The sequence below is a fragment of the Homalodisca vitripennis genome, chromosome 5, assembly GCF_021130785.1.
Source record: "Homalodisca vitripennis isolate AUS2020 chromosome 5, UT_GWSS_2.1, whole genome shotgun sequence".
NCBI classification, from domain to species: Eukaryota; Metazoa; Arthropoda; class Insecta; order Hemiptera; family Cicadellidae; genus Homalodisca; species Homalodisca vitripennis.
In genome coordinates this window covers 72,895,645-72,923,404 of record NC_060211.1, presented here as the reverse complement: position 1 = coordinate 72,923,404, position 27,760 = coordinate 72,895,645, and the positions used below count along the sequence as shown (strand labels likewise).

The 27,760-nt window shown below is 34.8% G+C and overlaps 1 protein-coding gene across 2 annotated transcripts; it reads left to right on the top strand.

Moving 5' to 3' along the window:
* Window positions 1-2,192: 2,192 nt before the first annotated feature.
* LOC124362359 (solute carrier organic anion transporter family member 74D-like) lies at window positions 2,193-26,605 on the top strand. Of its 2 annotated transcripts, none has more exons than XM_046816793.1 (13): window positions 2,193-2,258; window positions 7,423-8,007; window positions 8,935-9,168; window positions 9,320-9,514; window positions 9,652-9,792; window positions 10,010-10,177; window positions 10,626-10,790; window positions 11,652-11,847; window positions 13,345-13,489; window positions 20,199-20,440; window positions 22,302-22,405; window positions 22,488-22,589; window positions 25,939-26,605. In XM_046816793.1, the coding sequence occupies exons 2-13, from the start codon at window positions 7,611-7,613 to the stop codon at window positions 26,061-26,063; spliced, it is 2,214 nt and encodes a 737-aa protein (XP_046672749.1). In that variant the 5' UTR covers window positions 2,193-2,258; window positions 7,423-7,610; the 3' UTR covers window positions 26,064-26,605. The 2 variants fall into 2 exon arrangements, with proteins under 2 accessions (XP_046672749.1, XP_046672750.1); XM_046816794.1 differs by having other exon boundaries at window positions 2,204-2,258; window positions 7,593-8,007.
* Window positions 26,606-27,760: the final 1,155 nt, after the last annotated feature.

Genomic DNA, 27,760 nt, shown 5'->3' with positions numbered 1-27,760 from the left:
TGAGGCATACCATAAGTATGATTGTGTGAACACTTTTATAAAACAAGTTAAAAGACGATTGTAGTTACGTAATTGGTATTTATAGGATATTTTCACTAAAGTATGTTACTAAGGACAGGTATATTTAAAATTTAGCGACTAAGAACATTTTCACCTTGAGTTAATTGTCACAGTAAATTTTGCTAAATAAAAACTGCACTCGTCGACTTGAAGTACTCAAACCCAAGAGTAAAAATTAAATTTGATTAAGCTGGTGATTGTGATCTGAATATATAACGAGAGACAGATCTCGGCACGACGTGTGAGTGTGACCTTACGCGCCTCTGTCTACCGTTGCCCTCTCTTTCTCTCTCTCTCTCTCTCTCTCTCTCTCTCTCTCTGTCTATAACCGTTTGCCTAAGTTTACACACTATCGATACATTTTTTCCGTAATAGAGAAGGAGCCGAGAGCAAATTTGCATTGCATTAGCCCTTCTTGAAATCGATAGAAATTTTCCCTAAGAAAAAACTTATTGTCAGCCACTTTAGTTTTACTGGAGCTTGAAATGGACATTGCATGGGTTAGAAATATGAAACGATAATTCTTTCTCAGAGTATATGCTTTCTATCTTTATTCACGTCAAACCAATTGTCAGACACAAATTTACCGCCATATAAAGAGACTGGAATACGCCACTTTAGGAGGTTACTTGACGCTAATGCAACATATGTGTTCGCGACTGACGGTGGTTTAAAGTGTGTCAATTAAAAAAAAATATGTTTTTAGGAAAATTTATCATTTCATAATTTTAACCCGTAAGAACACCAACACTATAACGCGGTATAATCGTGCACGATTCTTGTTATCATCAGATCGATTGTTTTCTAAGGAGAACATTGTTATTGGATTTAAAGAAAACCAATGTGTGCGCTTAGATTTTTAGCTTCAACTGAAACATGGGATCTCAATACAAATTACTCTCACGCCCTGAAATATTATAAAAATAGGTTTTCTTTGGGTTTTCCATCAAACCTATCAGTATAAATTTGCTGTTGTGACGGTTTTGGTGGAATTTATTACCGAATAACCTTCAAATATCCCCCTCTTCAGTTTATTGCTAGTATTTTTAAAATACTTAGATGCTATAAGTACAGTGATAATGCATTGTCAAGAGTGAAGTTCCATCATTAACGAAGATATAGCTGGTGCAATCGCTTTGCAGTTAGAATATTTTAAAAATTTTTAAACAAAATTTAGGTCACAAGCCTTCAAGATATCTTTTTGAAGACAAAAAATGTGCACTTTTGAAATTCCGCAAGGAAATTGGCGCATCTTCAAGCCCAAATAATAAAGGAAGAAGATTTTTACGGTACATGAAAAATTACTGGAGAAATGTTATGTTTTAAATAAATATAATTAAAGTTTGTTAAAAAAGGTTAATTAAAACATGCAATATTCTTAAAATGCATTTTATAAAAACATTTCCCCAAGAATAAACGTATATATAATAATTGGCATATGCCACGCCACGGGATTTAGCTGAGCGTTAGCGAAAATTTTTACATTCGTCTTACGAGCAACCAAAATGGCTGCGATAAAATCGCAGAACAAATAGATTCGTAAAAAACTGAGTTCACTCATGTGACATTTTAATATGTGACATAAGTACAGCTGCACTATCCGCGAGACGGTTTCATCCTTAGACTTTAAATTTTGTATGGAACTTCGGTTCTACATTGACAAGAATGACTTCTACATGGTGAATGTCATCAATGGATTTGGCTAAACGTAATTGAAGTCACTCAGTGGGCTGGCATATTTTTCCTTTATGTGCCCGGGAATGTAAAAATATCTTTACTATATCATGTCTATGTTTCTATACGATTGCCTCGAGGGTTTATTCTATTTATTCAACCTTATCGAAGGATGATTTTATTTTGGCCTTATGAATTTTAGTAAATGTATAATTTTTGCAGTATTTACCATGCTGTGTAATCAGACTTCCTCTAGAACAAACCACGCTAAAAATAATGATAAAGCGATGTAACACGACGAGTGAGTGTGTTGTCAGGGTTGCTCTTAGCTCTAGTCGCGGCCACATCTGGCTCGGAAACGCACAACAAAGGATGGATTTGATGGCATTATCTGCGAATCAAGCAATTGGCAGCGGCAAGGTCGCGGGGCTATGGCGGTGGCTCGAGCTCAATTGAGGGGCTAAATCACGGCAGCTTTTGTCACACTGGCTGCTGCCCCTCACCGCTGCTAAACACCGTATTGTGTGAGTAAACAAACAACTATTTATTGCCATTGTTCCTGTCTTATCAGGGAGGAATTAGTGGTATATGCTTAATTCTGTCCCATGTCTGCTTGGCTAATCTTAATAGTCTGGTAGGAATGGAAACCACCCAGGATATTTTTGCGATATTTTTAATTTCTGTGATTCTTTTAAATTCTAAAGCATGGTTTAAAAATCGTGAATTTCTACTTGAAATCCCCTCTTATTGAGAATTTAAACTTATTAATACCATCCTAAAATTCCTAGTATTCGTTACAACGTATATTTATTTAAAGAGGTTATTTTAACGCAATACATATTTTTATAAGAAATACTACTCCAGAATAAAGCTGCAATGGTATAAATCCTATCGTTACGTTAAAATCTAACCTCTCATTACAATAAGTTCCACATTCAAATATTCTTTAACAAATAAAACATGTGCTCTTTGACTGTCGAAGTATTTTCAGCTGCATCTTTATTTTATTTCCATTTATAAACAGCAATGCCTCCAAAAATTCACGCATAATAAAATTAATGCATGCGTTGTTTATGTATTAGCATAATTTTACTATTTATTACCTCAAGTGAATTTTAGTAAGTTGAATGCTAACTCTGATACTCCCATCAAAATGTGTGATATTAAATCTAGCAATATTCAGAAATCCAAAAAAAAAAATTGTAATGATTCTGATCAAGGAACGTATATTACGCACTGTTATATTACTGTTGTTACCCGCGGCTTAACACACAAAATCGAAGTCTTTATAACACTTAGTAAAAGTACTAAGGATGTAATATGATCGAGGCCTATGACATTTTTAAGTGTAAGTAGGCATACATCAAGTACATATTATATGGGTGTATCAGAAGTGCTTAAGAATATCATAGTTTATCCTATCTTTTATATCATGCCTTGCATGTGTAGGAGCATTTCTGGTTCAAATTAATTATATTTCCAACGCTACAACCAAATATGCCTTGTTGCCCCGATCAAAAATAGATATATTTAGGTCTCGGAAATTTTCAAAAAGCGTTTACTTCAATCCTCGTCTCAATGCTCTTTCAGTCTAAGATTTTTAGTACCATAGTAGAATTTACCTAGTGGAGTCACGACGAAGAAAGAATAAGTAGTCTATATATATATATATATATATATATATATATATATATATATATATATATATATATATGTATGTCTAATAAACCTACTTCGGTTAAAAGGTATCGACCGAATAAAATCACTAACGGTAGTACAACAGTTGAGTTTTCATTATTGCTCCGATCAAAAACCTATATACGTACGAAGCTCTACTTCGGTCGAAAAGCGATTACTTCCAGCTCTTGTAATCTACTTTTTATTTAGTATTTTCAGTGCTATAGTTCAGCTTGCCTTGTCCCGATGAAGATAATATACATTCATACGTAATACTTAAAAGAGTACGTACGATCTAGGGAAAATCCTACCTACTTCCTTTCTATTCCCTGTATAAGGGAGAAATTCTTATTAAGTCCATGCAACTTTCCAAAATAATTGTTTATAATTTTTTGCGTTGTGAAGTGTTTTTTAAATTTATTTGTTAATTTTTTTTATATTCTGGGGATGTTTTGAATCGTTGAAGCATGATAGTGTTTACTTCTGTTTTCCTTAAGTAATTTTTAAATTGCCATATCACAATGCCAAGAAAGCCCACAAATTTTGAGTTTTGTACGTGGAAACTTTCACAGGTTTATTAATTAAAGTTTGTTTTATATCAGTGTTTAAATAATATTTACAATGCATTAGCGAATGAATTTGAACTATTTTTAAATTTGTCTCTAGTGCAATATGGAGTAAAATACACTTATTAATTTTGTATTTGCTAGCTGAATTAAACTACTAATCAAGCAAGTACTGTACAATTAACTCTAATAATATTATAAATGCTAAAGTGCCTTTGTTTGTTTGTTTAGTTTTCATGCATAATCTATTCAATCGATTGTACCGAAATTGTGCATGGACATTATTAGGGTTTATGAATTAAATACAGGCCCCCTGAATTAAATCATTATTTCAAACATCTCTCTGGACTACGCCCCAATGGTATCTAAAATAGCAAAAACCTCCATTTCAGTCTCTAAAGTTACGAAAAAATAATTCAAAGATCCTGTTAAATGTAATCAACTGTTTGTATCAGCATTGATTTTGACAGCGCAACTATTATGTTTCATTCATTTAACCACTATTTTAAAAATAATATGTTTGTTTCACAATTACTGTAAATGTTTATGTCTAAGAATATCTAGATATTAAAGACTGGTTTGGCTTTCTTGACATTGCTATAATCCGAAAAACAAGACTATGAATGATTATTGAAATATTGCATAAATGTCTTAAGGATTTCCTCCTTATACTGAGACTAGGTGTTTTTGACCGTTGTGGATTTCTCAAGCCTAAGTATGTATCTACTTTTTTCTTCATTGTGACAACAAGGCACTGGATATATCTTAGACTGAAAGAAGATTGTAAGAGGCGTAAGTAGACCCTTTTTGACTGATGTAACTTTCTCAGTCCTACGTGTTTAACGTATATACATTTATCAGGATAAATATCTTAGACTGGAAGTCAGCTCTTTTTGACAGAAGTAGAATACCTAAATCTAAACATACTCACACACCTATATATCCTGTCTCATATATATATATATATATATATATATATAAAATTGACCAAATTTGGTATTTGTCTCCTTAAATTTTACAATGTAAATCTGTATAAAAAACGAAGATTCCTTTACGATCATACACATTTAAATCTTTCTATTAATATTTATGAACACTATATTTTAACTTATTTTTATTTTTCGCAAACTTTAAATAAAAACCTTTAAATTGGTGGTTGTTTTAAAATATTAAAATGCAGTTTTTTAAATACATTAATTTATTTATATTTGATTTTGCGATTGTTAAATATTATTTAAATTTGTATAATCATTGATTGAAATTGAATTTATATTTCAAAGTGAACGCAATTTCCTAATAAAAGTTATAACATTTAAAGATGTTCTGATATAAATTTAAACTTGGCTTGATAATGCTTGAGACTTATTGACTTACCATAAGTCTTATGACCATCAGCCATAAGAAAACTTCGTTAAAGTAAATTTCATTATTATAGGTTTACTATCAGTAACCCTTCATTTTATCAAGATATTTCGACCTTAATATCTCTGCGGTTCTTAATATAATCAGAATACAATCTTAAATAAAAACAATAACCTTAAATATAAATGCAAAACTAATTTTCCAGCCATATCGTTTTTTAGCAGCAGCAGAAAAAATTAAGAAGTATACAGTAACATACCAGAGTGTGTGAACTAAACTGGTAGTTGTCGTGATTTTTAACTACACTACTCAGACATGTCTGGAATACAAACAACTAAATTAACAACAAAACAAGCTGAATGGTAACTGTAACAAGCTAAATAGAGTTAAAATCGTTTTTAGAGAAGGGAAGTCTTTCCAAAAGTTAATCCACAACACAACCTATTTAATATTGCATGTTACATTACAACATTTAATTGCATGTGTTACATTGACGAGAGTTTGCATTTATACAATATTTTATACAGATAGGACTTCCTAGCTTAAAATAAAGTCCTTAAACAAAAACAAAAAATGTAGGAATCTTTCTCTGATTTAGCTCCAAAAATATTGATATCAGTAAGTAAACGTACCATCCATTAAGTCATAGTAGTAGCTATGACTATAAGTCATATTGAGATGATAAATACACACTTGTGAAATGTCTAAAAGTTTTCGAAAATCAATCACATAACAGGGAAACCACTAATCTTGAAAGAATTTCTTGAATTATTACTGTTTGTAGTCTGAGAAAGAATAGTTGGCAATTTTAATTTTTGTAACCTTCTACTAGAAAGGTCATAAAATTGAAAATTGCCAACTATTCAGTAACATCATCCACTAGGTCAGTCTAGTCGTCAGTCCGACTCCAGATCCACCCACGCTAAACGTGAGGGCATTTCTCAACACCGTTCCACTTCACTCCTCCTCTCTTGTTTCCTCCCATTACGTCTGATTAACAAGCCTTCTGATTGACCAGGCGTCTCGCGATAGACCACCGCATTTGAAATAAACATACGCTGATTGTCCATGTAGGAGTCGAGAGCTAATTTGCGTTTATAAACACGCATCCGAATTTTTCTTGAAATCCTAGAGGAATGTCTTCTTAGAAACCGATCGTCATCCATCTAAGTTTTGGCGAAGTTCAAAACAGGACAGTATCGAACAATTGGAAAGTATCAAACGATAATTTTTCTCACATTATATTCTTAGCTTGAAACACTTCAAACTAACCGTCAAACACAAATAAGTGTGACGTCACCATGTGACATCTAGATAACGAGACTGAAAGCCACATCATTTAGCTAAATAGTCGGTCTATAAAAGGATAATTGGCGCCGATTTATAACTATATCGGGTTGATGTAAATGTTCAGTTAAGCTCAGATTCACCTTCCTCTTTGTGAAGCTTCTGGAATCTGACGCTGTTGCGGATTTTTCTCCTGAAATGTGGAGTCATATTTGTCTTTAGAGATCCAAAATATTCGGCGATGAAGGAGCTCAAAATGAACTCGTTACATCATTTCGACATCAGAGATACCTAGACCACAAGATTTAGTGTAATATAGGTGGAGAGATTGTCTCATCAAGTGCACAATTGAGGGCACTGCAATGTGACAGACACGATCTCTAGGCACGGGAGAGAAAATACGACGTAGAAAAAATATTTTCATATTTTTATCCTTCCATTTCAACCTTCACATAAACTAGAAAAGCTTACAGTTCATTTCTTTCTTAGAAAATATTTCCTTCACTCTCAAGAAAAGCCAGGTTGTGTAGTTATACAATACAAAATTGGCTCTTGGACTAGAGAACAATAAATTAGTAATTTTATCAAAAAGGTCATGTAGTTTGTTTTGGTTCTTTGTTTGTGTCTAAACATTACGGCCAATATCTTTTAGCTTTGACTAAGAAGGAAACTAAAACCTATGTAAGAAAATATTTTTACACGTTTGATATTAGACGACTTTAATTTAAACAGTTCGACTTAATTTAAAGGACCCATTCTGTACACACATACATGTATTGACCTACTTTGATTTCAGAATAAGGAGACGAAGATAGAGTTTACAGTTTGCTATGAAGTAAATACTTAAATATTATTGGAGAGTACACTTATTATTAGCACATTTTATAAGATTATGCAGAGTGATATAGTTGTGCTGTCAATGTGAAAATGTAACATAGTCTTTCATTTTTGGACATTTTTACATAGATTTATTAAATTTTGAATATGAACCACCAAATTGAGAAACCTAGTGAAGAAGGTGGGGTGAAACTACCGGAGGAGGCGCGCACGTTGACGAAAAGAACGGCGGAGTTCGCCGACCTGACTGGACTCCCAGACGACCAATCCATCCACCTGGAGGAGAACGGCAATCTCAGATCCATGGAAGCCCAGAGAATGCTGCTATCACAGAGAAGGCTGACGGAATATATAGTATTGAGCGAGGAGACGACCTGTGGCATCGGCTGCTGCAAGGGTAGAGTCCTTCAGAGGTTCGCGAACAAGAAGGCCTACGTCATCCTCTACGGCATCCTGGGATGTATCTTCTCCGCCTCTTATAGCTACTTCAACGGCACCATCACCACTCTCGAGAAACGCTTCAAGATACCCAGCAAGACCACAGGTAAGCAAGCTTGCGAGATTATCTGAAACAATAGTTAGGTCAGATGCGTAACAAGTCAAATATTTAGAGATGTTTAACAAAATTTTATTCATTTTAAGATAGGTGTCTCGATTAATCGAAACATTGGATAATGCAACATCTGCAGTAACAAGAGTGTAATAACCCAGTTACGTAAATATTTAAAACAGAAATATTAAAGACAACAGAATACCTTAAATCCACTCCTTTTATTCTTAAGCTTAGTCTCTTTTAATTATTATAATTACAAGTAAGGTTGTGCAAATAACCCAGCAGGGATCACTTCTGAGCACAGCAAAATCCGACGTGTCACTTAAATGTGGTCAACCGCAAATGTCAAGATTCTTGGGTGCAAGGGTAATTTGATAGGTCTAGTCTACTGCGGGAAATGACTGTTGGAGTTGGTGGGGTTCGTTCCCTAAGGTACCAGAGGTTCTTGCTATCCTCAATAAGGGCGTGCCACTCCCTGCCTGCTTTGACTGGAGAGGCTGGTTCAGAGCTGGCCTCCCCTTCTTCTGGAGGGCATGACTGAGATTAGAGCCCTAATTCTTCCTCATGGATCTCGACCCCCTAACCCTTACCCTTTCTAAATATACTGTCACTCCGGAAGTAGCCTTAAGGTTCTTATAGGACTAAGAGCAATGTATAAGCTTCTTTTCCTAAGAAATAAAAGGTTTTGCAAGTGACTTTTTGACCACTTCCACAATCTAGCTGACTTGTCCAATTTAATTTAAAATACTTTGCTTAGCTTCTACAATTAATTTATCTTGGAGTTATTACATAAATTTGAGGAGTCAATAATTTGGAGACCGAACTAAGGGAGCAAATATTAATTCTAATTTTGAAATGTGCTCAAGAAAATTGAACCTCGTTGTCAAAAATTCTAAACACTTCTCATCAATATTCCAGGTATTATCACGGTAGGGAACGACATCAGCCAGCTGTTTGTGTCAGTGGCTCTTAGCTACTATGCTGGGAAAGGACATCGGCCCCGCTGGATCGCTCTGGGAGTGTACACAGTCGTGGCATTCTGCCTCATGAACGCCTTGCCTCATTTTCTGTATGGTCCTGGGGTCGATGCCCTCTCACTCACTGTGGAGTATGGTGGTCACTTCGATGGCAACGTCACAGCATCTCTAATAGGTAAGGTGATCTTTAAGATATCCCTGCAAGATTAATACAGTTTTATTTCGAGAATAATACACTATATAAGGACCTTTTTTAGAAATGCTGTGAATTCGATTAAAACCTTCTTTTCATTGACTAACTGTTAATGCGCTTTTTTAATTTCTAGAGAAACAAAACCGTAAGATTCTGTGCCAGACTGCCGGATCTGCCGGATGCGAAGCAGCAGATGCCAATATGGCACCTCAAATCATATTGTTTTTCGCCCAGCTGATATCGGGAGTAGGTGGATCTCTTTATTACACTCTTGGAGTCTCGTATATGGATGATAACATCAAGAAATCCAAGACTCCAGCTCTAGTCAGTAAGTTACATGAGTTATAAGTTGATCACAATAACAATCCATGTTTCATCTGCTACTACCATTCAGTATCGCTGGAAAATATTATGTTTGGAATATACCTTAGAATGTCAAATACAGATAACATTTCTTTTTTCCAGGTTTTTCCTACTTCCTGAGAATGTTGGGTCCTGCCATAGGATACGCTTTAGCATCATTTTGCCTCAAACTCTACATCTCTCCTTCATTGACACCAACTATTGGGATGGGAGATCCAAGGTGGCTGGGAGCTTGGTGGCTTGGTAATGTTCAAATTTCTTTTGCCTAAAAATATTTTATTCTTATAATTTGTGTGAACTTACAAATTAAAAGGAATGTCATAAAATAACGATGGTTTGTGTATATAAAACAATACTTATTTATGGGGTTACAATATTATTTAATGTCTTATTAGCAGATAATTATGAAGTTAACAATTTATTAAACATTCTATTTTTTAACCAATGGTGGTGATTCTAGGATGGTTAGTGCTGGCTGCCCTACTCTTTATGTTCGCATCTCTGTTGGCATTGTTCCCAAAGACACTGCCGCGCGCAGCCGCCAGGAAGAAGTTAGCCACTGAAAAGAAAAATTGCGAAGATTTTGAGATTAAACCAGCTGATCCTGAAATGCCAGCATCTTTCCAAGGTAATAACTTAAGAATATTGGTAAACATAAGATTTTAGAAATGTTAAAATAGAGCTTTATCAGAAATTATACTAGAATTAGAGATGTCTTGAGGAAAAACAAATAGCATATCTCAAATTTGTCGACGGTATTTTAAGAAAGATTGATTACATATAATAATAAATAACGTATCCGTTAGTATTTGCACAAATTCTACATTTACATTTTTTATATTCATTAATATTTCTGAAGGAAAGCGTAAGATATGATATATTTTAATCTCTGATGATTAATAAGATCTGTTATGATCTTCATCCAAAGAGAAGTAACAAAGAAGATTAAACTGAGAATAAGGTATTTTTTCCAAGTTCAATATTACATTTGATTGTTACATCAACCAATATGTGCATAAAAATAAAGCATCTTTTTCTCATCAATAGTGAACTGAAAATGCATATCTTTGAATCAGATATGATGAAAACCTTCAAGAGGCTGATGACCAACCCCACTCTGATGTGCAACAACTTTGCTGCTATTTTCTACTTCATGGGCTACATGCCATATTGGATATTCATGCCAAAGTATATAGAAACTATGTACAAACAATCAGCCTCGGCGTCGAGCTTCATTACAGGTGAGTCATATCGATATGGGGTTACATACGTGTTTGTTAAATAACCCCTCTTTGCTTCTTCACAATAGCTTTTGCACTGAAAAAAGAAAGGACTTATACCCATATAGACATTTATAAATACCTATTTATTTACAAACCTTATTAGATTTACAAACCTATTCCGAGTATCTTTGGGTGAATTGCCTGAACACATCTCTAAACCGAAGTTTTATGGAATTCTCAACCTCATGTTTTCGTAACAAGTCTTGAAGACCTATGGTAACCCAAATTTGATTTTTGAGTATTCTGCAATTTATCGACAATGCTTTCGGGTAAAGCTGGCGAACGGACATTTCGGAACATAATTTTCTTACAATTTATTGGGAAGAGTTATTTAATTCGTTCAAACATTAATTAATCAGATGTAATGTTAGATGTTTACACAGAATATTTTTCATGAGATTGTTGGATGTGCTACATAGCCTGCCCAGCCTCATTAGTTAAAATGATCAATCGTTCATTCACTTATGGACTTTCTCAAAGAATCTGCTAGAGATGAACAAAATCAGTCAACATGAACCGGTTTATAAAATCTCACTTTCACTTAAGTTAAATAACACATTACTTTTAGATTACGTTAGGATTACCGTTCAATGTTACTGCACACTTATAAATCGGTCTAATAGCCGATATTTTATGCTTATAATTGTTTTTGTATGTCTTTGATATATTTACATCATCATAACATGTATACAGTCAATCTTTATATAGCTCTAATACCTATTCCAAATAGCAAGTTCGAACGTTTTAAGACTTTTCTAGATAAGTTCTGAAAGTATTATTTAAGACAGTACTTATTATACTCATTGATACTTATTTCAGGTACGGTCGGGCTGGTGTTCTCTGCCTTCGGCATCCTACTCTCTGGACTCGTGATCTCCAAATACAAGCCCCGAGCCCGGTACCTGGCCGCTTGGAACGTGGTGGTTGGTGCCATCTCCGTTATCGGCATGATCTCCTATGCCTTCCTCGGTTGTCCCGTCAACGACACCCAGGGTGCCATCCTTGCAACTGGAGAGTAAGTGCGTATCTTATCTTCGGCTTTCTCATCATGTATCTGTAGAATCAATATATACTCGTTTGGTTCTATACAAAAAGACTATTTGATTCACTGTCCACATGATTAACCCTTCACACTCCATAGCCTACTTGTCTGCATCACATTGGGACTGTAAGGGTTAAGTAGACTTTTGTTGTAATTGACAAGATTTGTATTTAAGGTATTTGTTCTTGTGAATTATAAAACCCTCCGGTCCAAGTGACCCACCAACAACACTCATGAGACCTTAAAGGTCACACAGCTATGGCTCTTTCTAAGTTTTAAGTCTGCGGTAACAAGGACTGTGTGTCCTCTAATAGGTCTTCAATATGTAAGACCTTTTATTTACTTTGTGTATTAGATTGGGGTTCATGTCCTGAAAATATGCCACTCTGTATTAACAGCTGGGTCATAAAATAGTAATGCCATTTGTTCTAAGTCGATAAGATGCCTAATATAGTTTTATGGAAAATTAGGCCTTGTGTAATGTAAACAGTTTTGGCTAAAAGGCTCAGCTCCCTTGACTCAAAAGGTAGTCGAGAACTTTTTCTCTATATATTATATCAAGTAAATAGCGTCTTTGCAAACTTTTTAAAATTCTTGTAGCACTCAATTTTCTAAAATAGTTTGCCATATCCCCTTTTTGTGTGATTAGACTCAAAAATTAATTTAAATTTCTTATTAGTTTTATAGCCTACATACATGTTCACTTTAATTAGGATTTCTTAATAATAGCGAACTTAAACGAGTACAGTATTGATAACACATCTCTATTTCATGTTGGTACATAGATCAGATTTTTTTAGACAAACATGGCATTACTAGAAATCCACCTAAAAGTAGACGCTTCCAGGTTGGCTTAGAATTTTGGTCAAGTTTCACTAGGATAGCCAGAGATTTTAATCTTTTCTTCAGAACATAAACTATTTCACTGAATTTAAGACAGTTTAAAACATGACGAACCAATCTCGCCATTTCAATCTTTCCAGTACACGCTATGTTTCTGAGTCAAGAACTTAAACTTTTTTAAAAAGGCTAGCATTTTAGTGGGTGTGGGGTGGGCCCCCTAGGTTAAGTGTTAGAGAGGGCTTCTTAGCCCTAACTTCGCCTGGTAAAATAAGGCATCTTTACTTTACTTTACTTACTTTATTATTCGTCTAGACAGGCGTTAAACATTTATTGATACAAATATTAATATTTATTCTATATTATTATTTTTATTAATACGTACAAAACCAAAACAGAGTAATCTAAAGAAATTGCTTCTTGATTTGTTTTTAAAGTTATTTTGAAGATCCATATCCTAAACCTTTGCCACAGCAACTTAAATATTCATACCACTGATGATACACTTTTGCCTTACATAACACTTGGCACACGGTGGACTGCTATTTATCATCAAAAATACTTGAAAAAATACTTGAACTGTTCAAGATTTTATATTCTAACTTAATCCATGGTTTCTGCATGTTACAGGCTGCAGACCACGGCCCCCTGTAACGTGGACTGCTACTGCGACTACGTCAAGTACTCCCCGGTCTGCACCCCTGACGGCCGCACCTTCATCTCCCCTTGCCACGCCGCCTGCAGGAATTACTTGGCTCTGACCAACGGGTCCAAGGTACCAACTGAAAATTCTCGTCACTATAGTATTAGCGAATAGTGAATACAGCTGATTCTAGGTAGATTCAAACACACACGCAGACCCCATACTCACCAGTGCAGGGGATTCGGACATGGCCACATTTCCACCCTGTTATTCACCTAGTGCACCCTCTTCAAACCTAGCCTTTTATTATTTGTAATATTATCGTAAATTAATTAGTATATATAGAAAGAAAACATCACAACAAGAAAATTGTACCAAACTACGTATAATACATAAAAATTCTCACATATTAACGCTTACTCATAGGTCTAAGATGTTACTAAATAACTCGGGATGGCAACCCACAGCTGTTCGGCTGATCCTAAACCGCTGTGATTGTGAGTGTGGGGATGCGTGTGTGTGGGAAGTACCTGGCTGAATAGCCGTAATCCTTATCTGATAATACTATAGTTTTCCTGAATAATTAACGTGGTCGGGTGTTAGTTTTAACGTACTTTTCTTTGAAGGAGAGGCGAAAAATGCTTTATCCACACAGGTGGCCAGTCTTTAGTGTGAAACTCCTCTGAACGGTGAAACAAAACCTTACAGGTTACCTACTGAGACCCTTCTCTACTCTCTAGGGTCTAACCTGGGGTTGTTTTTCACATTACTTCAGGCTAGTTCTACACCCATAGAACTCCCTGAATTTTAACATGTGTGATAATTTTGTCTAGTCACTTTTCTGTCTGTATCAGTCCTCTTTAATCGGAAGACACCCTGAACAAATTTTGTAAAACAATCCCAGTTGCTCTTCACCATCTTTTCGCACACCGTGTCCATCGAGAATGTACGGAGTGAACAAGTGGCCTCAATGTAGAGCCTTTCCCAAAGCGGACAGCGGAAAAAGTGTGTTCCGCGTCATAAAGAATGCCCAGTAAATATATAAAGTCCGAGAAACCAACTTCGCGTAACCAATGCAACTACGACCTGAAGTACCAGCGACCTGCGAGGAACTGGGTAGAGTTTCCACCTCACCGTGCCACGTGTCCACCCATGATTGGCCTTGTCTGATAATTCTCACAGTCCAAAGTCCCTACATCTCTCTATCTACAGCTATATTGCTACTGGTGGTAAGTTCGCGAATGCTCTTCTGATCTAGCAGCGCTCTTGCCGATATCGCCTTGTCTCAGATAAATTACCACCTCTCCCCCGCCAAGAGCTTGACAGGGATGGGAGCTGTGACGTCATTGGCATACCCAACAAGGACAGTCTCCTCAGACATTCTGGATCGCAGGTGATTGTCATAAGTGACATTCCAGAGTACTGGGCCGAGTATTGAGCACTGCACTGCATCGGAGATTATATTAAACGGCCACATTCCGTTTTTTGTTTCGTATACCAACCGTCTAGAACTCAAAACATTTCTGACGATCCACACAAGATACAGTGGTATGCATAAGGTGTTTTGCAGCTCATCCAACAAATCAATCCATCTTACCGAGTTAAAAGAATTCTTTACATCAAGTGTAAAAAGAAGTATCACTCGACGGGAGAAGTGGTTGTTTGCTCTCAGCTCTTACTACGGCTTGTTGCACTACAGTGATAACGTCGATTGTTGACCACCCCGTTTTGAATCTGTACTGATGAGGGCACAAGTCCCCAGCAGCTTCCAAGGCAGTAATCAGGTGGATACCGATGAACTTCTCGAAATGTTTACCCTTAGTATCCAACATTTAGAGAGAATTGGAGAGTCACGGCAGATCAGGATCGCATTTTCCTTTGCTGATGAGCATAAGCCTATGCCATCAGATGTTGGGTTGAGAGGGTACTAGCCATAATTTAGATACACTAATTCCCCAAAATAATATATACGAGTAAGTCACATAGATACTCCGATAGATAGTTTGATTTAAAGTTATCACAAGACTTAAAAAGATCTGTTCCGAAAAGTGCATAGCTGGAATAAAAGGAATAGGTGTGTTTTTAAGGGATGATGTATGGTATTAAAAATCATAGGCTATGGTGATTTTTTCTGATGAACGAGTGTTATATTCTCTGGATTCTCTAAAATAAAAGATCTATTTTGTTTGATGAAAGAGTTTTATGTATGTTATACGTGTAATTTAAAGAATAAAAAATTGTGTAATTTGACAAAGTTGAATTTTACGAGCAGGTAATATGTATGATTATTATAAGATAATATATTATTCTTAAAATAAGAAGCTCGGATACCCGTACGGGAATAGAGGCGTACAAGAAATTGAAAAAATCGTTACTTAATTTGAAAGATTAATCCCACTCTACAAATTCAAACAACGAAATATTATGAAGACAAGACAAGACAGACAAAATTATCTTTATTGACATGGACATAAAGTACAGTCATATGGCGTCAAGAGTTTTTTAGCTTGAGGTACATGGTCATTCAATGAGAAGGTCTCCCCATCTGCAGGCATTCTTCAACAGAGTAGAACTCCCTCTCCATTAGCCACTCAAGAAGAGCTCCTTTAAAATTCTTGTTGCTTCTTTGTGATTTCAGCTTTGATGGAAGGATGTTGAATAGCCTTGCCCCGATATAGGAAGGCTTTTTTTCATAGGCAGTCAGGTGGTGTGCAGGGAGTCTATAGTTAACTCTGTTCCTGGTATTATAGGAATGGGTCTCCAAGAATTGGTCAAGTCCTTTGTGAACTGCATATATTATTACTTCGCTGATATACAGGTTGGCCGCTGTCTGCAGCTTCAGTCTCTTAAACACCCCTCTGCAGGAATCTCGAAAGCCCAATTCAGCTATTATTCTGATGGCCTTTTTTTGCAAGAGCAGTACCCTTTGTAGATTTCTTTGAGATGAAAACCCCCATATAGTCAGTCCATAGCGCATTAACGACTCAAATAGCGCAAAGTAAGCTGTTCTTGAGGTTTCTGTGTCGCTGATGTGTTTGAGTCGCTTAATGATGTATAGGGCAGTGCTAAGTTTTTTGCACAATTGGTCTACATGAGCTTTCCAATTGAGATCACTGTCTAGGGTTATTCCAAGGTATTTGGCCTCATTAGATGTTGAGACATTGGGTAGCTCGAGAGCACTCCTTCTTTGTGGGCCAAAAAAAAGCTGTTGCGTTTTTTCTTCATTCAGTACAAGATCATTTTCCTGACTGTACTGTTTTACTATACTTGCAGCAATGTAGGCATTAATTTCCAGATCTTTAACATTCTTGTGTGAAACCATGAGGGCAGTGTCATCAGCATAGAGGAATACTTCACAGTGGTCCTGTAGCGTCGAAATGATGTCATTTGTGTATAAAATAAATAGTACAGGGCCAAGCACAGACCCCTGCGGAACTCCTCTCATTATCTGTGTTTGTGTGGATCTAAATTTATGAGATGTCTTGTTGAACACTTGAGTTATTTCAGTCATTTGTGTCCTTCCGCTGAGATAGCTCTGGAGCCACTGATGCGCTGCATCTCTTATTCCTAGTGTGTGTAGTTTATCTAGAAGGTGTTTGTGGCTCAGGCTATCAAAAGCTTTACTAAAATCAAGTAAGATTCCTGTTGTTGTGGCCCCCTCTTCAGCTGCATCAATGATAGTCTCGACTAGTTCAGTTATGGCTGTGGTGGTGGACTTGCCTTTTCTAAACCCATGTTGCCGGCTGGTTAAAAGATTGTTGTTTTCTAGATGAGTAAGTAATCTTGTGAGTACTATTTTCTCAAAAATTTTTGATAGAGTGCAGATGAGAGATATAGGTCTGTAGTTGCTGGCCAGGGAAGTGGGTCCTTTCTTGTACTTTGGATAAATTAACGAGTTTTTTAGGAGAGAGGGGAAGACGCCTTGTTGGAAAAATTTGTTTATTACATCAGCTATAGGAGTTAGCACTTCATTTTTGCAATGTTTTAAGACTGTTGATGGGAGCTCATCTGTTCCAGAAGACAGTTTTGATTTCAAGTATGTTATTGTTTTGTGTACTTCTATTCTACTTGTTGGTCTAAAGCCCTCTTCAAAAGACCTGAATTCACTCTCATGGATTGTTGGCAGTTTTTTTAAAAGTGCCTGCTGGGAGTTTGACAGAGCTTGTTCTGCAGTATTAGCAAAGAAGTGATTCAGGTATTCAGCTATTTGTTGAGGGTCTGTTATTGTTAAGTCTTCTGTGTTAATGGATGTTATATAATTTTTTTGAGATTTGTTGCTGAAACGGTTATTATTTATTACTTGCCAGACAGACTGCTCTGGTCTGGTTCTCTGCATTTGCAATGTAGTGTATTGCTGCTTCCTTTTTAAAATATTTCAGTCGGAGATCATATTCTTTTTTTCTTTCATTGGCTTGTTTTTTATTTTCCTCAGTGCTCATCAAGATTGATTTATTAAGAGCTGCAGTATATGCTCCTTTCAGTCTCATCAGTTCACGTTCCTGTTCTTGGTTTGTGTTGACTTTTTTTTTTAGATCTTGACTGTACGGTGGGACATGCTATGTCCAATGCTTCTCTCATAATCTTGTTGAATTCTGTGTATGCCTGGTCTGCATCTCGTGTATTTAAGACAGTTTCCCAAGTTTCACGCACTAGAATATTTTTGAGGTTTTCCAGGTTACGTGCATTGAAAAACCTTCGAGATGTTCTTGTCATTACAGCCTTATCAAGTTCCAGGTTTATTTTGCATATCTGACCGGTGTGGTCTGATAGGCTTGTGTGAAGCACTGTAGTTTCAACTTCTGATAGCATCAGGTTTGTTGCAATTATGTCTATTGATGTTGCTGAATAAGCAGTGATCCTTGTTGGTGGTAGAGGGATCCTGATGATACCATGACTCATAAGAACTTCATTCAGAAGTTTATTGTAATCTCCGTCAGCCAGGCAGTCCACATTTATGTCTCCAGTTATGATAATTGGATTTTTCCAGGTAGGGATGTCGTCAAGTATGTTATACAAGTTATCAAGGGCCTTTTCGAGATAATGGTGAGCGGGAGGCCTATATATACCCAGGATGTATAGTTCAGAGTTTTTTATTTTGATTTTTATTAGCTGCGTTTCACAGACAAGTTCTATTTGTTTCCCTGTGATGTCAATACAGGAAATTTCGTTGCCTAAGTTTTTTTTGGCATAAATTGCAACTCCACCTTTCCTATGTTCAAGTCTTGAGAACCCCCCTACATACTCGTAATTATCAAGCCGGGTGTTTATTAGTTTGTCCTTAGAAAGACCATGCTCTGTGAGTACAACCATGGTTGGGTTGGCGAGTTTGAGTTCGTGGTTTAGTCTGTCAATTTTACTCCCGAGGCCATTAATATTTTGGTGGAAAATTGTGAACTTGGCTGGTTGCGGCAAGGGCATTTTCTTAGGTTTGGCTATGTTGTTGCTAGTCGCTTGGTTGTTGGCACTAAAAAAGAAGTTTGGCTGGCATTTGTAATTTTTTCAGTTGAGAGTTTCATATCCCTTTGATAAACCTCTTTTAAGGGTTTATTTGGGTGAAGTCTGGTTCTAGGGATATTTAGATTTTTAGATAGGGATGATTCACTTAGTACTTGTTTAATGCTTCTGTCATAGAACGTTTGTAATGATTCAGAGGGGTCTCGCCTGACTGCTGTGATTGGGGGAGATATTGTGACTTTAAACTTATTTTTATGTAGTGTAGGTCTGGTTTCAAGCAGGAGTGATTGCTCTCTCTGTTGCTGTGGTTGACTATCTGTTATTTCGCATTCCTCTCTGTATTTTCGTGCCTGCAATGAGATGCTGAAGTAGTTTTTCCCATGTTTAACCTGTCTGTGTTTGTTTTCAGGTGTTAAAGAGGAGGCAGTATAGGGTTTTAAGACAGATTTATTAAGCTTTTTCATTTTTGGTTTGGGGGTATCAGAGGAATGAGCTTGATCTTTCATGTCTTTAATCAAGCTTTCTATTTGACCTTGCCTTATTTTTATTTGGGCTATGTCCCAAATTACAGTGGAGTTTGATAGCTGTATGATATTTTCTATATTGTCTTGTCCTGATTTCAGTTTGGCTAGTTCTGTCAGTAAGAATTTATTTGAGGCCAATTGCAGTGCATTTTGGGCCGAGTCAGCCGGTGACTCTGAGTTATAAGTTTGCGTTTCTGTGTTCTTGACATTTTTTTGGCTGTCTAATTTATCTGTTACCATATACTTGTTTGTCTTAAGTTGTGTCATTTCCTCTTGCAGATGCTTTATTTTTTTCTTCATATTTATGAATTATTTCTCCATTTTTCTTGTCATGATCTTCAAAAGTCCTTGTTAGTTCTTCTCGCAGTTTAAACTCTTTTTCCAGTTGTCGGTCAGTTTCGTTCACGGTTTCAAGAAGACTCAGGTTTCGTTGCAGTATAGTTTCCTTCTCGGAACTTGGAGCATCGGAAATGTTTTCCATTAATACCACTAGTGAATTATAAAACAGCTGTCAATATTAATTTAATTTGTGTCGGAAAAATAAATTAATATTGGAAAATGTGTTGTAATTCACAATGGTATTAAATTAAATGTTAGCCGTACAATTAACATTAATCTAAGAAAAATAATAAACCGTCCTTGATAAATAAAAGTACAAAGATGTGAACAGAAAGATGCCTATTGCTTAAGATGGTAACTTCAATTTGTTTCTACAAAATATATCAATTATTGAAGGCCAAGAATATTCGTTCTCGATCAGGTGATTGTATTTTAAGAAATACGTATGTATTTTAAACTAAAAACTAATTTAGAAAAAGTGATTTCTACGTATTTTAAATATTTCTTTAACTTTCAAATGTTAGGTGTATACGGACTGCGCATGCGCCCCCCGACCTGCCTCCCCACCACCACCCACAGCAGAAATGCCACCTCTGGCCGAAGAAGGGTTGTTGGCAGGTGACACTGATGACTTCCCCTGGTACATCACAGCTGGACCTTGCCCAGTCGACTGCACCACCAAGTTCTACATGTTCCTTGCTGTCGTTTGTATGCTTAAGTTCAGTGGCGCCACCGGTAGAGCCTCCAACTTCCTCGTGTCTGTAAGGTTAGTCAGAATGGAAATTATCTCAATTTTTAAATCATTATTTGGAAAAATACATGATGAAACAAATCAACTCAAAATGTTTGATAAAAATAATTCCCTAACAATGTTTTATGTACTGCACTTTCGTATTTAGGCATACATCATAAGTTATGGACTAATATATCCCTATAATATGGGTTTATGTTCCCATTATTGTTATTAATATACATACATTGATTGCGAAATGTTATCAGATCTGGTTCAGATCAAAATCTTAAGAGTTATTAGGTTATTTCAATTCCAAATGTACTGAATCTAGTACAAACTCCTGTTTCTTGGAATTTCTTACGTCTATATGTGAGGAGAGAGGCTTGAAATATTTGTATCTGGCTCAACTGATCCAAAATCAACTGTTCTCTATATAGATGCATAATTAAAAATAAATGTATGGATGGAAGTATTACAACAGGTGCATTATAGATTATTAAATGTTTACAAGCATTTGACAATTAGACTTGCATCTAGACACGTAAAACGCTATTAAATTAGCTCTCGTATTTTGTCTTAAAGAACTTCCGGCCTCTGGAAACTATCAGCCTTAGTTAAGGCTGGATTCATTGTTCCTGAAAGGCACTGAATTCTGGAAGCTTATAGCTTGTATGAACTGTCGTCCTACGCTATTCTTCATATATTCCATTTCCTTCATTATTAATATACTAATTCTTTATTATTCCGAGTTACTAAAGGCTTCCGCCCTGGGAGCTTCGGGTCTTCTCCGAAAAAATCTCATCCTACGGCACCTCACAATTTCTTAAGACTATCAATATCTAAGTTTTCAATCTCTTGCAGCTTTAAACTTATGTGAACTTCCGGTTTTTTAAAATCACCAGCCTTTGGATGATCACGGCTTCTGGAAGCTTCTTATTGCTAACAGTCTCTAGCGATTATAATCTTTGAACTTAATGAATTTCCCAGCCTCTAAAAATTCCTGGCCACAAAATGCCCACGATCGCTGAGTTTCCGGATACAGGGAACTTCCAGTCTCCGAAAATCTCAACTCGTTCGGCTCCTGGGAACTCACGGTCTTTTGAAGAACCCCGTCTCTCTCAGCATCAAGAAACCTTTGGCCTACGGTAACTTTCAGACTAGAAGAACATCATGGATATAAATATATATATATATATATATATATATATATATATATATATATATAGCCTCCCAAAGATGCTTTTTGCCAATAAAAAGACTTTTTAGCATCTAAAAGTTCTTGATGTGTATAACTTCCAACCTCGAATTATATAGCAATTGAAATCTTTCGATCTTCGAACATTTAGGTCTTCAAGTCCTCTCGGTCCCTGGTAGGTCACGATATCTGGATCTTCAGGCCTAAGGGGCTATAAAAACTCCCACACTCTGGAAGCTCCTCTTCATGCTTTCGGTTTCAGAAACCTCCCAGCCTAGTTAACTTCCTGACCTATAGAAACGTTTCGTCTATAGAAGGTTCTGGTCTCTAATGCAAAAAATATATTATTTATTGTAAATAGAAAACCCAAATGAACCTATTTAAAAAAAAACTTAAATAAAACTATTCCTATTCATACAAATAAGTAGTTTAAGGAGATTTTTAGCGACCGAAGTTAATAAATTGTAGCACTTTATTTAATTTACTACAGTTATTATTATTATTTTACGACATCCAACTTGTCTTAAATAGTACGATTTGTTATAATTTCAATGATGGTTTAAAAATATTTATATTCAACAACTTAAACACAACAACTCTATTCTAAGGCAGAACGGCTTCTATCTCTTAGGCTGATAGTTCTGGGTTAAATACATTAAGTTGTTCAAAATGATAAATTTATTTATTGATTCTCCACAGGTGTGTCGAAGAGAAAGATAAGCCAATCGCTATGGGATTTGGGCTCATGCTGATGAGCATGTTTGCTTTCATACCCTCGCCTATTCTCTTTGGCTATTTCATTGGTAAGTACAATCATATGCAGTACAGATACTTTGGGTAGATCTGAAAAAGTTCAAGATTACATAATGTAACTGTGATTCACAGACAAGACGTGCCTGGTGTGGGGCAAGACGTGTTCAGGGACTGGGAACTGTTGGCTTTACAACGCCGAGTCCCTGAGGTTCCTGCTTAACTTCACAGCCACAGGTATTTATGTCATATTCCTCATTTTTATAAACACCAAACAGTCCTCAAACGTTTAAATCTTGTCTTTTTCTCTTTCGAGAAGCTTTATAGATATAAATATATATTAACGTCCAATGTAAGGTATAAATTGAGAATCTTTTCTTCTGAAATTCCCACAAACTACCTGCTTCTTAGATTATATAAGTATATCTTTGAGTCTTTTAACGTCATATTTCTGCTTTCATCTTCTCAAATTCCTATGCCCTTTATTTTTTTTATAATTTTTCAAACATTTATACTCTACCTCTTCTTATTCTATCATGTTGCGATCATTTTAGCTTTAATTTACTCATTCCATATTCTCTTACTCACCTCGACTATAAATTCTAGTTCTCAGGAATCCATTAGCACCTACCTGTATTTTACCCTTTTCGCCAACTTCTTTAATCTTTGTATCTACTTAATTTATTACACTTAATAACTACTATTTATGGTTACTACTGTTAAGGGTAGTATAACGGTTTTTGCAGGATGTTGCTAATGTTTTAAACCACTATAATAGGTTTTTAATCGATCCAAGCCTAAAAGTGATAATTTACTACAGCAAAAAGCGGCTAAAATAATGTTTGTGTTTGTGCGGCATAATTAACACTTTATGTCCTCAAAGTCAAGTTTCACAATAATATAAAACTCTTGATGAGTTGAGGAAGTTTCTGGGAGTTTAATATAAATTTAATTCACTCCTTTCATCCTGACTAAGTCAAAACTGACTAAAATGGATTATGGATTGTAGAGGTTTCAAATATATGTGTAATTACCATAAAACATAAGTTGCACAGCTTTTAGGAATAACGAAATTAAATATTTCTTTATTTAAGGCGAAATTAGGGCCTCATGGCCCTTTCTTACATTTAACCTAATAGGAATAAGTAGATATAAGAATCTTTAAGAGTTAAATTGAAAAATACGTAATGGTTGGCGTTTTTAATATCCGAGCTCTGTGAAACCTGCAAAATTGTGATGGCTGCTGAGGAACTAGGCAAGAAGACGTCGCGTGATCTCTTTCCTCAAACATACGCAAAAATGTCATTAATTTAGTTTCTGAAAACGTGTTGTCTGTTGCTACCAGTTCTTCATGGTAGGTACTAGAGCTATGGGTTCAGTAGCTGGATGAGTTCCCTCATAAACCCACTTCTTTTTTAAGAGAGCAAATCGATAGTATTACCACTAAAACCTTTGAGTAAGATTAGTTCAAAGAGCTTCCGAAAAACATTCCACCCGGAGAGCATCTTTTATCTAGACTATCGAAATCCACAGCATTTCCTTATTACATTAGAATTCATAAAAGCACTAAACAACCAATAGGCTTTTTCTCAAACAGCCACATATCGGTGAGTTTTAACTCTGTCACTTTAAGCCATTCCTTAGGACACCGTCACGACATGTTCATTGCGGAACTCACTAGCACTGCAGAAAGAAAGACCTCAAAATCTATGAACATTTATAAATACCTTGCTTGTGTTTCCTGCTTTTTAGATCGATAGCAAGGAATTCGTTCTTCTATTTATGGGAGAGGAATTTTTTTTTGCCCAGCTAATGACAATAACTGAGCTTGGAAACTCCTAGAGCTGTTATTGATATCCTCCGCTAACATCTCTCATTTGAAATACTCGTTACAGTCTTGCCTCACGGCCAAAACTCTGTCACAGTCCCAGAGATGATGTTTACCTCAACCGGCCATGGAGCATACCACTACTGAGAATAAGTACCTGATCCCTAATGCAGTAGACTGATTTTCTCCGAGCACCAAACGGACTGGAGGACTATTGTACCTCGAAAATTCTGTTTATGGAATAACACATTTTTTTGTAAATATTGTCCATATCACACTAAATCCACATTTTTGTTGGACTCATAAATTTCATTTTCACTATATAATATGGTCTCGTCACATCAAAACTTGCTGTAGCACATCAATATATCATGCAACTCTCGTTCGTAGTATTCGAGTTTCTCTGGATGAAAAGTTGCATCATATACGTATGGTTATGCTATTGGTTTATACAAACTTAAAAATTGTAATTAAAACAATAAATAAATGTTAAGCCTTTAAAATGTTTCTCATTACATGCATGAAAATGTAATGATATACTAAATTACAAAATTCAAAAAACTTCAAAAATGTGTAATGATTCAATTAATTGCAACAAATTACAATGTAATATTAAATAATTTTACAATACACAGTAATTTGAATTTAATCAAATCCTATTGAATTAAATGAGAATGGTTGAAATTGAAAATAAAATGAAAGTCACATAACATGAATTTATATATTTATTTATTATGTCCAGACATTTTATAATTCAAAGAATAGTTTAAACACGTTTTACACTTCACCTTATAATGAAAATAAAATGCACTCACACACAAGAAACTAAATAAAGAATCATAAAAAATTAACATTTCATTTTGTAATAAATTCTAATAAAAGTTATTTAACAAAGAATTCTCAATCTTCTTTACAAATCTTGTACAAAAACTGTACAAATATCTAATTCTACTTTTAAAAGGTTGAATATTAAATTTAAAATTTCTTGAAATTAAAATTAAATACTTAATAAAACTAAAAAATATTGAAAATATCAAAAATATGATATTTTTCCAAAATACCCAAATTTTAAAACGTAAAAAATTCAAAAAGTTGAAAATTAAGTTATAAAGTCCAAACGAGTCCCACTTCTTATGATCTGTGTATATTCCATATTCCTTCACTGGTCTATCGTACAGTGAGGTAGTTCAAAGTTTGGGCCAGGAGCGATGATGTGGCGGGGGGTAGGAAGGGAAGGTAAAGTAAAGATTATGTAACACAGAAACATCAGGTCCGCAAGGATGGGCCGCGATTCAGACCCAGCCAAAAGCTGCTCACATACATGATACAAGACGTTTCCTGAATCCAATAAAGAATTTAGTCATGGGTAAATTGTTGCTAAAATTCTTACTCTAAGGTAGAACATTTCAAAGCAACATTAAATACTATTCTTAAAATTATAGTTTTTGTTTTATTAAAATATTAATTATAGGCTTTATGGAGTTTCTAACAAACACACTAAGTAGTATTTTACACTTTACTTATTCAGATATCAGAACTTTAGAGCACTTTACTCTCAGAACTCTTGCTCAGAGTATTTACAAAATAATATTTATTCTTTGCCTGCTACTATTTCTACAGTCAAAGATGTCGATAAAACCTATATTATATAACCTAAGACAACTGAAGGTAGGCATAATTTATCATGCTTAGTTTGTGATGGCAGTGATAATATTATTTCTGTCTATGTTTTTTAATACAGCCATTTGTGGTTTTCAGGTTTCGTCACAATAGGAACAGTTTTCGACGCTGGGGTTTGGTATTATGTCAAAGATTTGAAAATCTTTGACGAAGAGGTCGAAATGGAAGTAATACCACAAAGGACGAAGATCCCAAGAAAATAGTGAATTCTGTGTTAAAGCAACAGTTCCTTCAAAAAAAGTACTTAAAAGACCTCTTGGAAAATGTCAAAATACATAAAAATTATCTCATATGTACATACCATAAGCAGTGTATAAAGTGACTTAGTTGTATATTATTCATTATTTAAACGATTCGGTACCCATCGACAACAGGTAATTATGTAAAAGAGTGATCATATTTTCTATAAATCAGTTAAACAAGAAATATTACATCTACACAATGACATTATCTCTTTAGATAAAGTTAATATTATTTACCTTATGCATCTTTTCATATTTATTAGGCAAATAATTATTTTTAAGTGTAATAAATAGCATTTTTACCATTTGTACATTGTGTAATAAATATTTATTAATTAAATAATAGTATTTTAGAATAGAACTAAATCTATTTTATGTGGAATACAATTTTCATTAACTCATGTGTGATTACCATTTCATTCATGTTTGTGACTAAATAATTATCACCCCTAGCATTTGTACAAGTGATAAATTTTGAGCTAATTAAATTTTTGACACGTAAATACGAAGTTTTTTATTCCAGCTTAAATAGAGCTAAGTATTTGAAAAATCACCATTCAAGGCTCTACCAGCCGGACTTTGTATATAACTAAAGAAAAATATTTGTGCAGAGTTAGGGAAATATACGGGATTAGATTATAATATGAGATTACTACGACAATTTCGGAACCAGTCAAAATTCAAGTGTAAATACTGTCTAAAATACCATAAACAGATCTACAATATCGTATAGAAAATGCTCTTACGACTTTTTTGGTATCATAAAAAAATGAATGAAATATATATAATCAAAAATGAATCTTAAAAAAACAACAGCAAAAGTTTCAGAACCATTAAAAAAATGTATAAAATTTATTGTTAAAATACAAAAAATAAATCTTAAAACATTAACTAAAATTTTAAACTTCTTTAGATATTTTGAAGAAAAATTATAACCTACATTGCAACTCTAAGAAACAACAATTAATTTAATTATGTTCGAAATTGGACAAAACCTTTTTATCATGAAAAACAAGTCCAAAAAAATTTATTTATAAAACTTTTTAAATTTAAATTTATTTATTTATTAGAAAATTTATTTAAAGAATTATTTTAAAGAAAATAAGAAGATCTAAGACTTTGAAATATTGAAAATTACAAGATAAGCTAAAAAGTGATTTATTATAAATATGTATGGTTTATCGCGGGAAACTTTGATAGAACATATTAAAAAGTTCAAAAACACCCACAGCGTCATAGTTTAAGAAATGCCAGAGTTAAGATTTGGCATTTGAGAATGGTTTAACGATGTATACAAATTTGGAACAGAATCGATTAATAAATTATTTTAAATTAGATCTCTGCCGTTGTTTGAAATTGATGGCAAGAACATTTTTCAAGCTACACAAGAATTAATACTAAACTTCTGGATCAATAATAATAATTTCCTTATTAAAAATATAACTTGCTTTTTACAAAATCAACAGGTAAATAAATTGTTTCATTGTTACCTGGTCTTTAATAATACTAAGTTCATAAAAAATAATACTTACCACACGTTAGCTTGAATACAAATAAATTATTAAATGTTTGCGATGCGTAACAAAGGCTGTATATTGGATTTTAAAAATAAGGGTACTTTTTCACTGTCGATGTAAGTGTAATTTCTTATTTCATCA

Excerpts from the sequence above, each read along its gene's own strand:
- LOC124362359 (XM_046816793.1), top strand. The coding sequence starts at position 7,611 with ATGAACCACCAAATTGAGAAACCTAGTGAAGAAGGTGGGGTGAAACTA. Across the intron at positions 10,791-11,651 it reads GGCGTCGAGCTTCATTACAG|GTACGGTCGGGCTGGTGTTC; the intron begins GTGAGTCATATC and ends TACTTATTTCAG. Across the intron at positions 13,490-20,198 it reads CTCTGACCAACGGGTCCAAG|GTGTATACGGACTGCGCATG; the intron begins GTACCAACTGAA and ends TTCAAATGTTAG.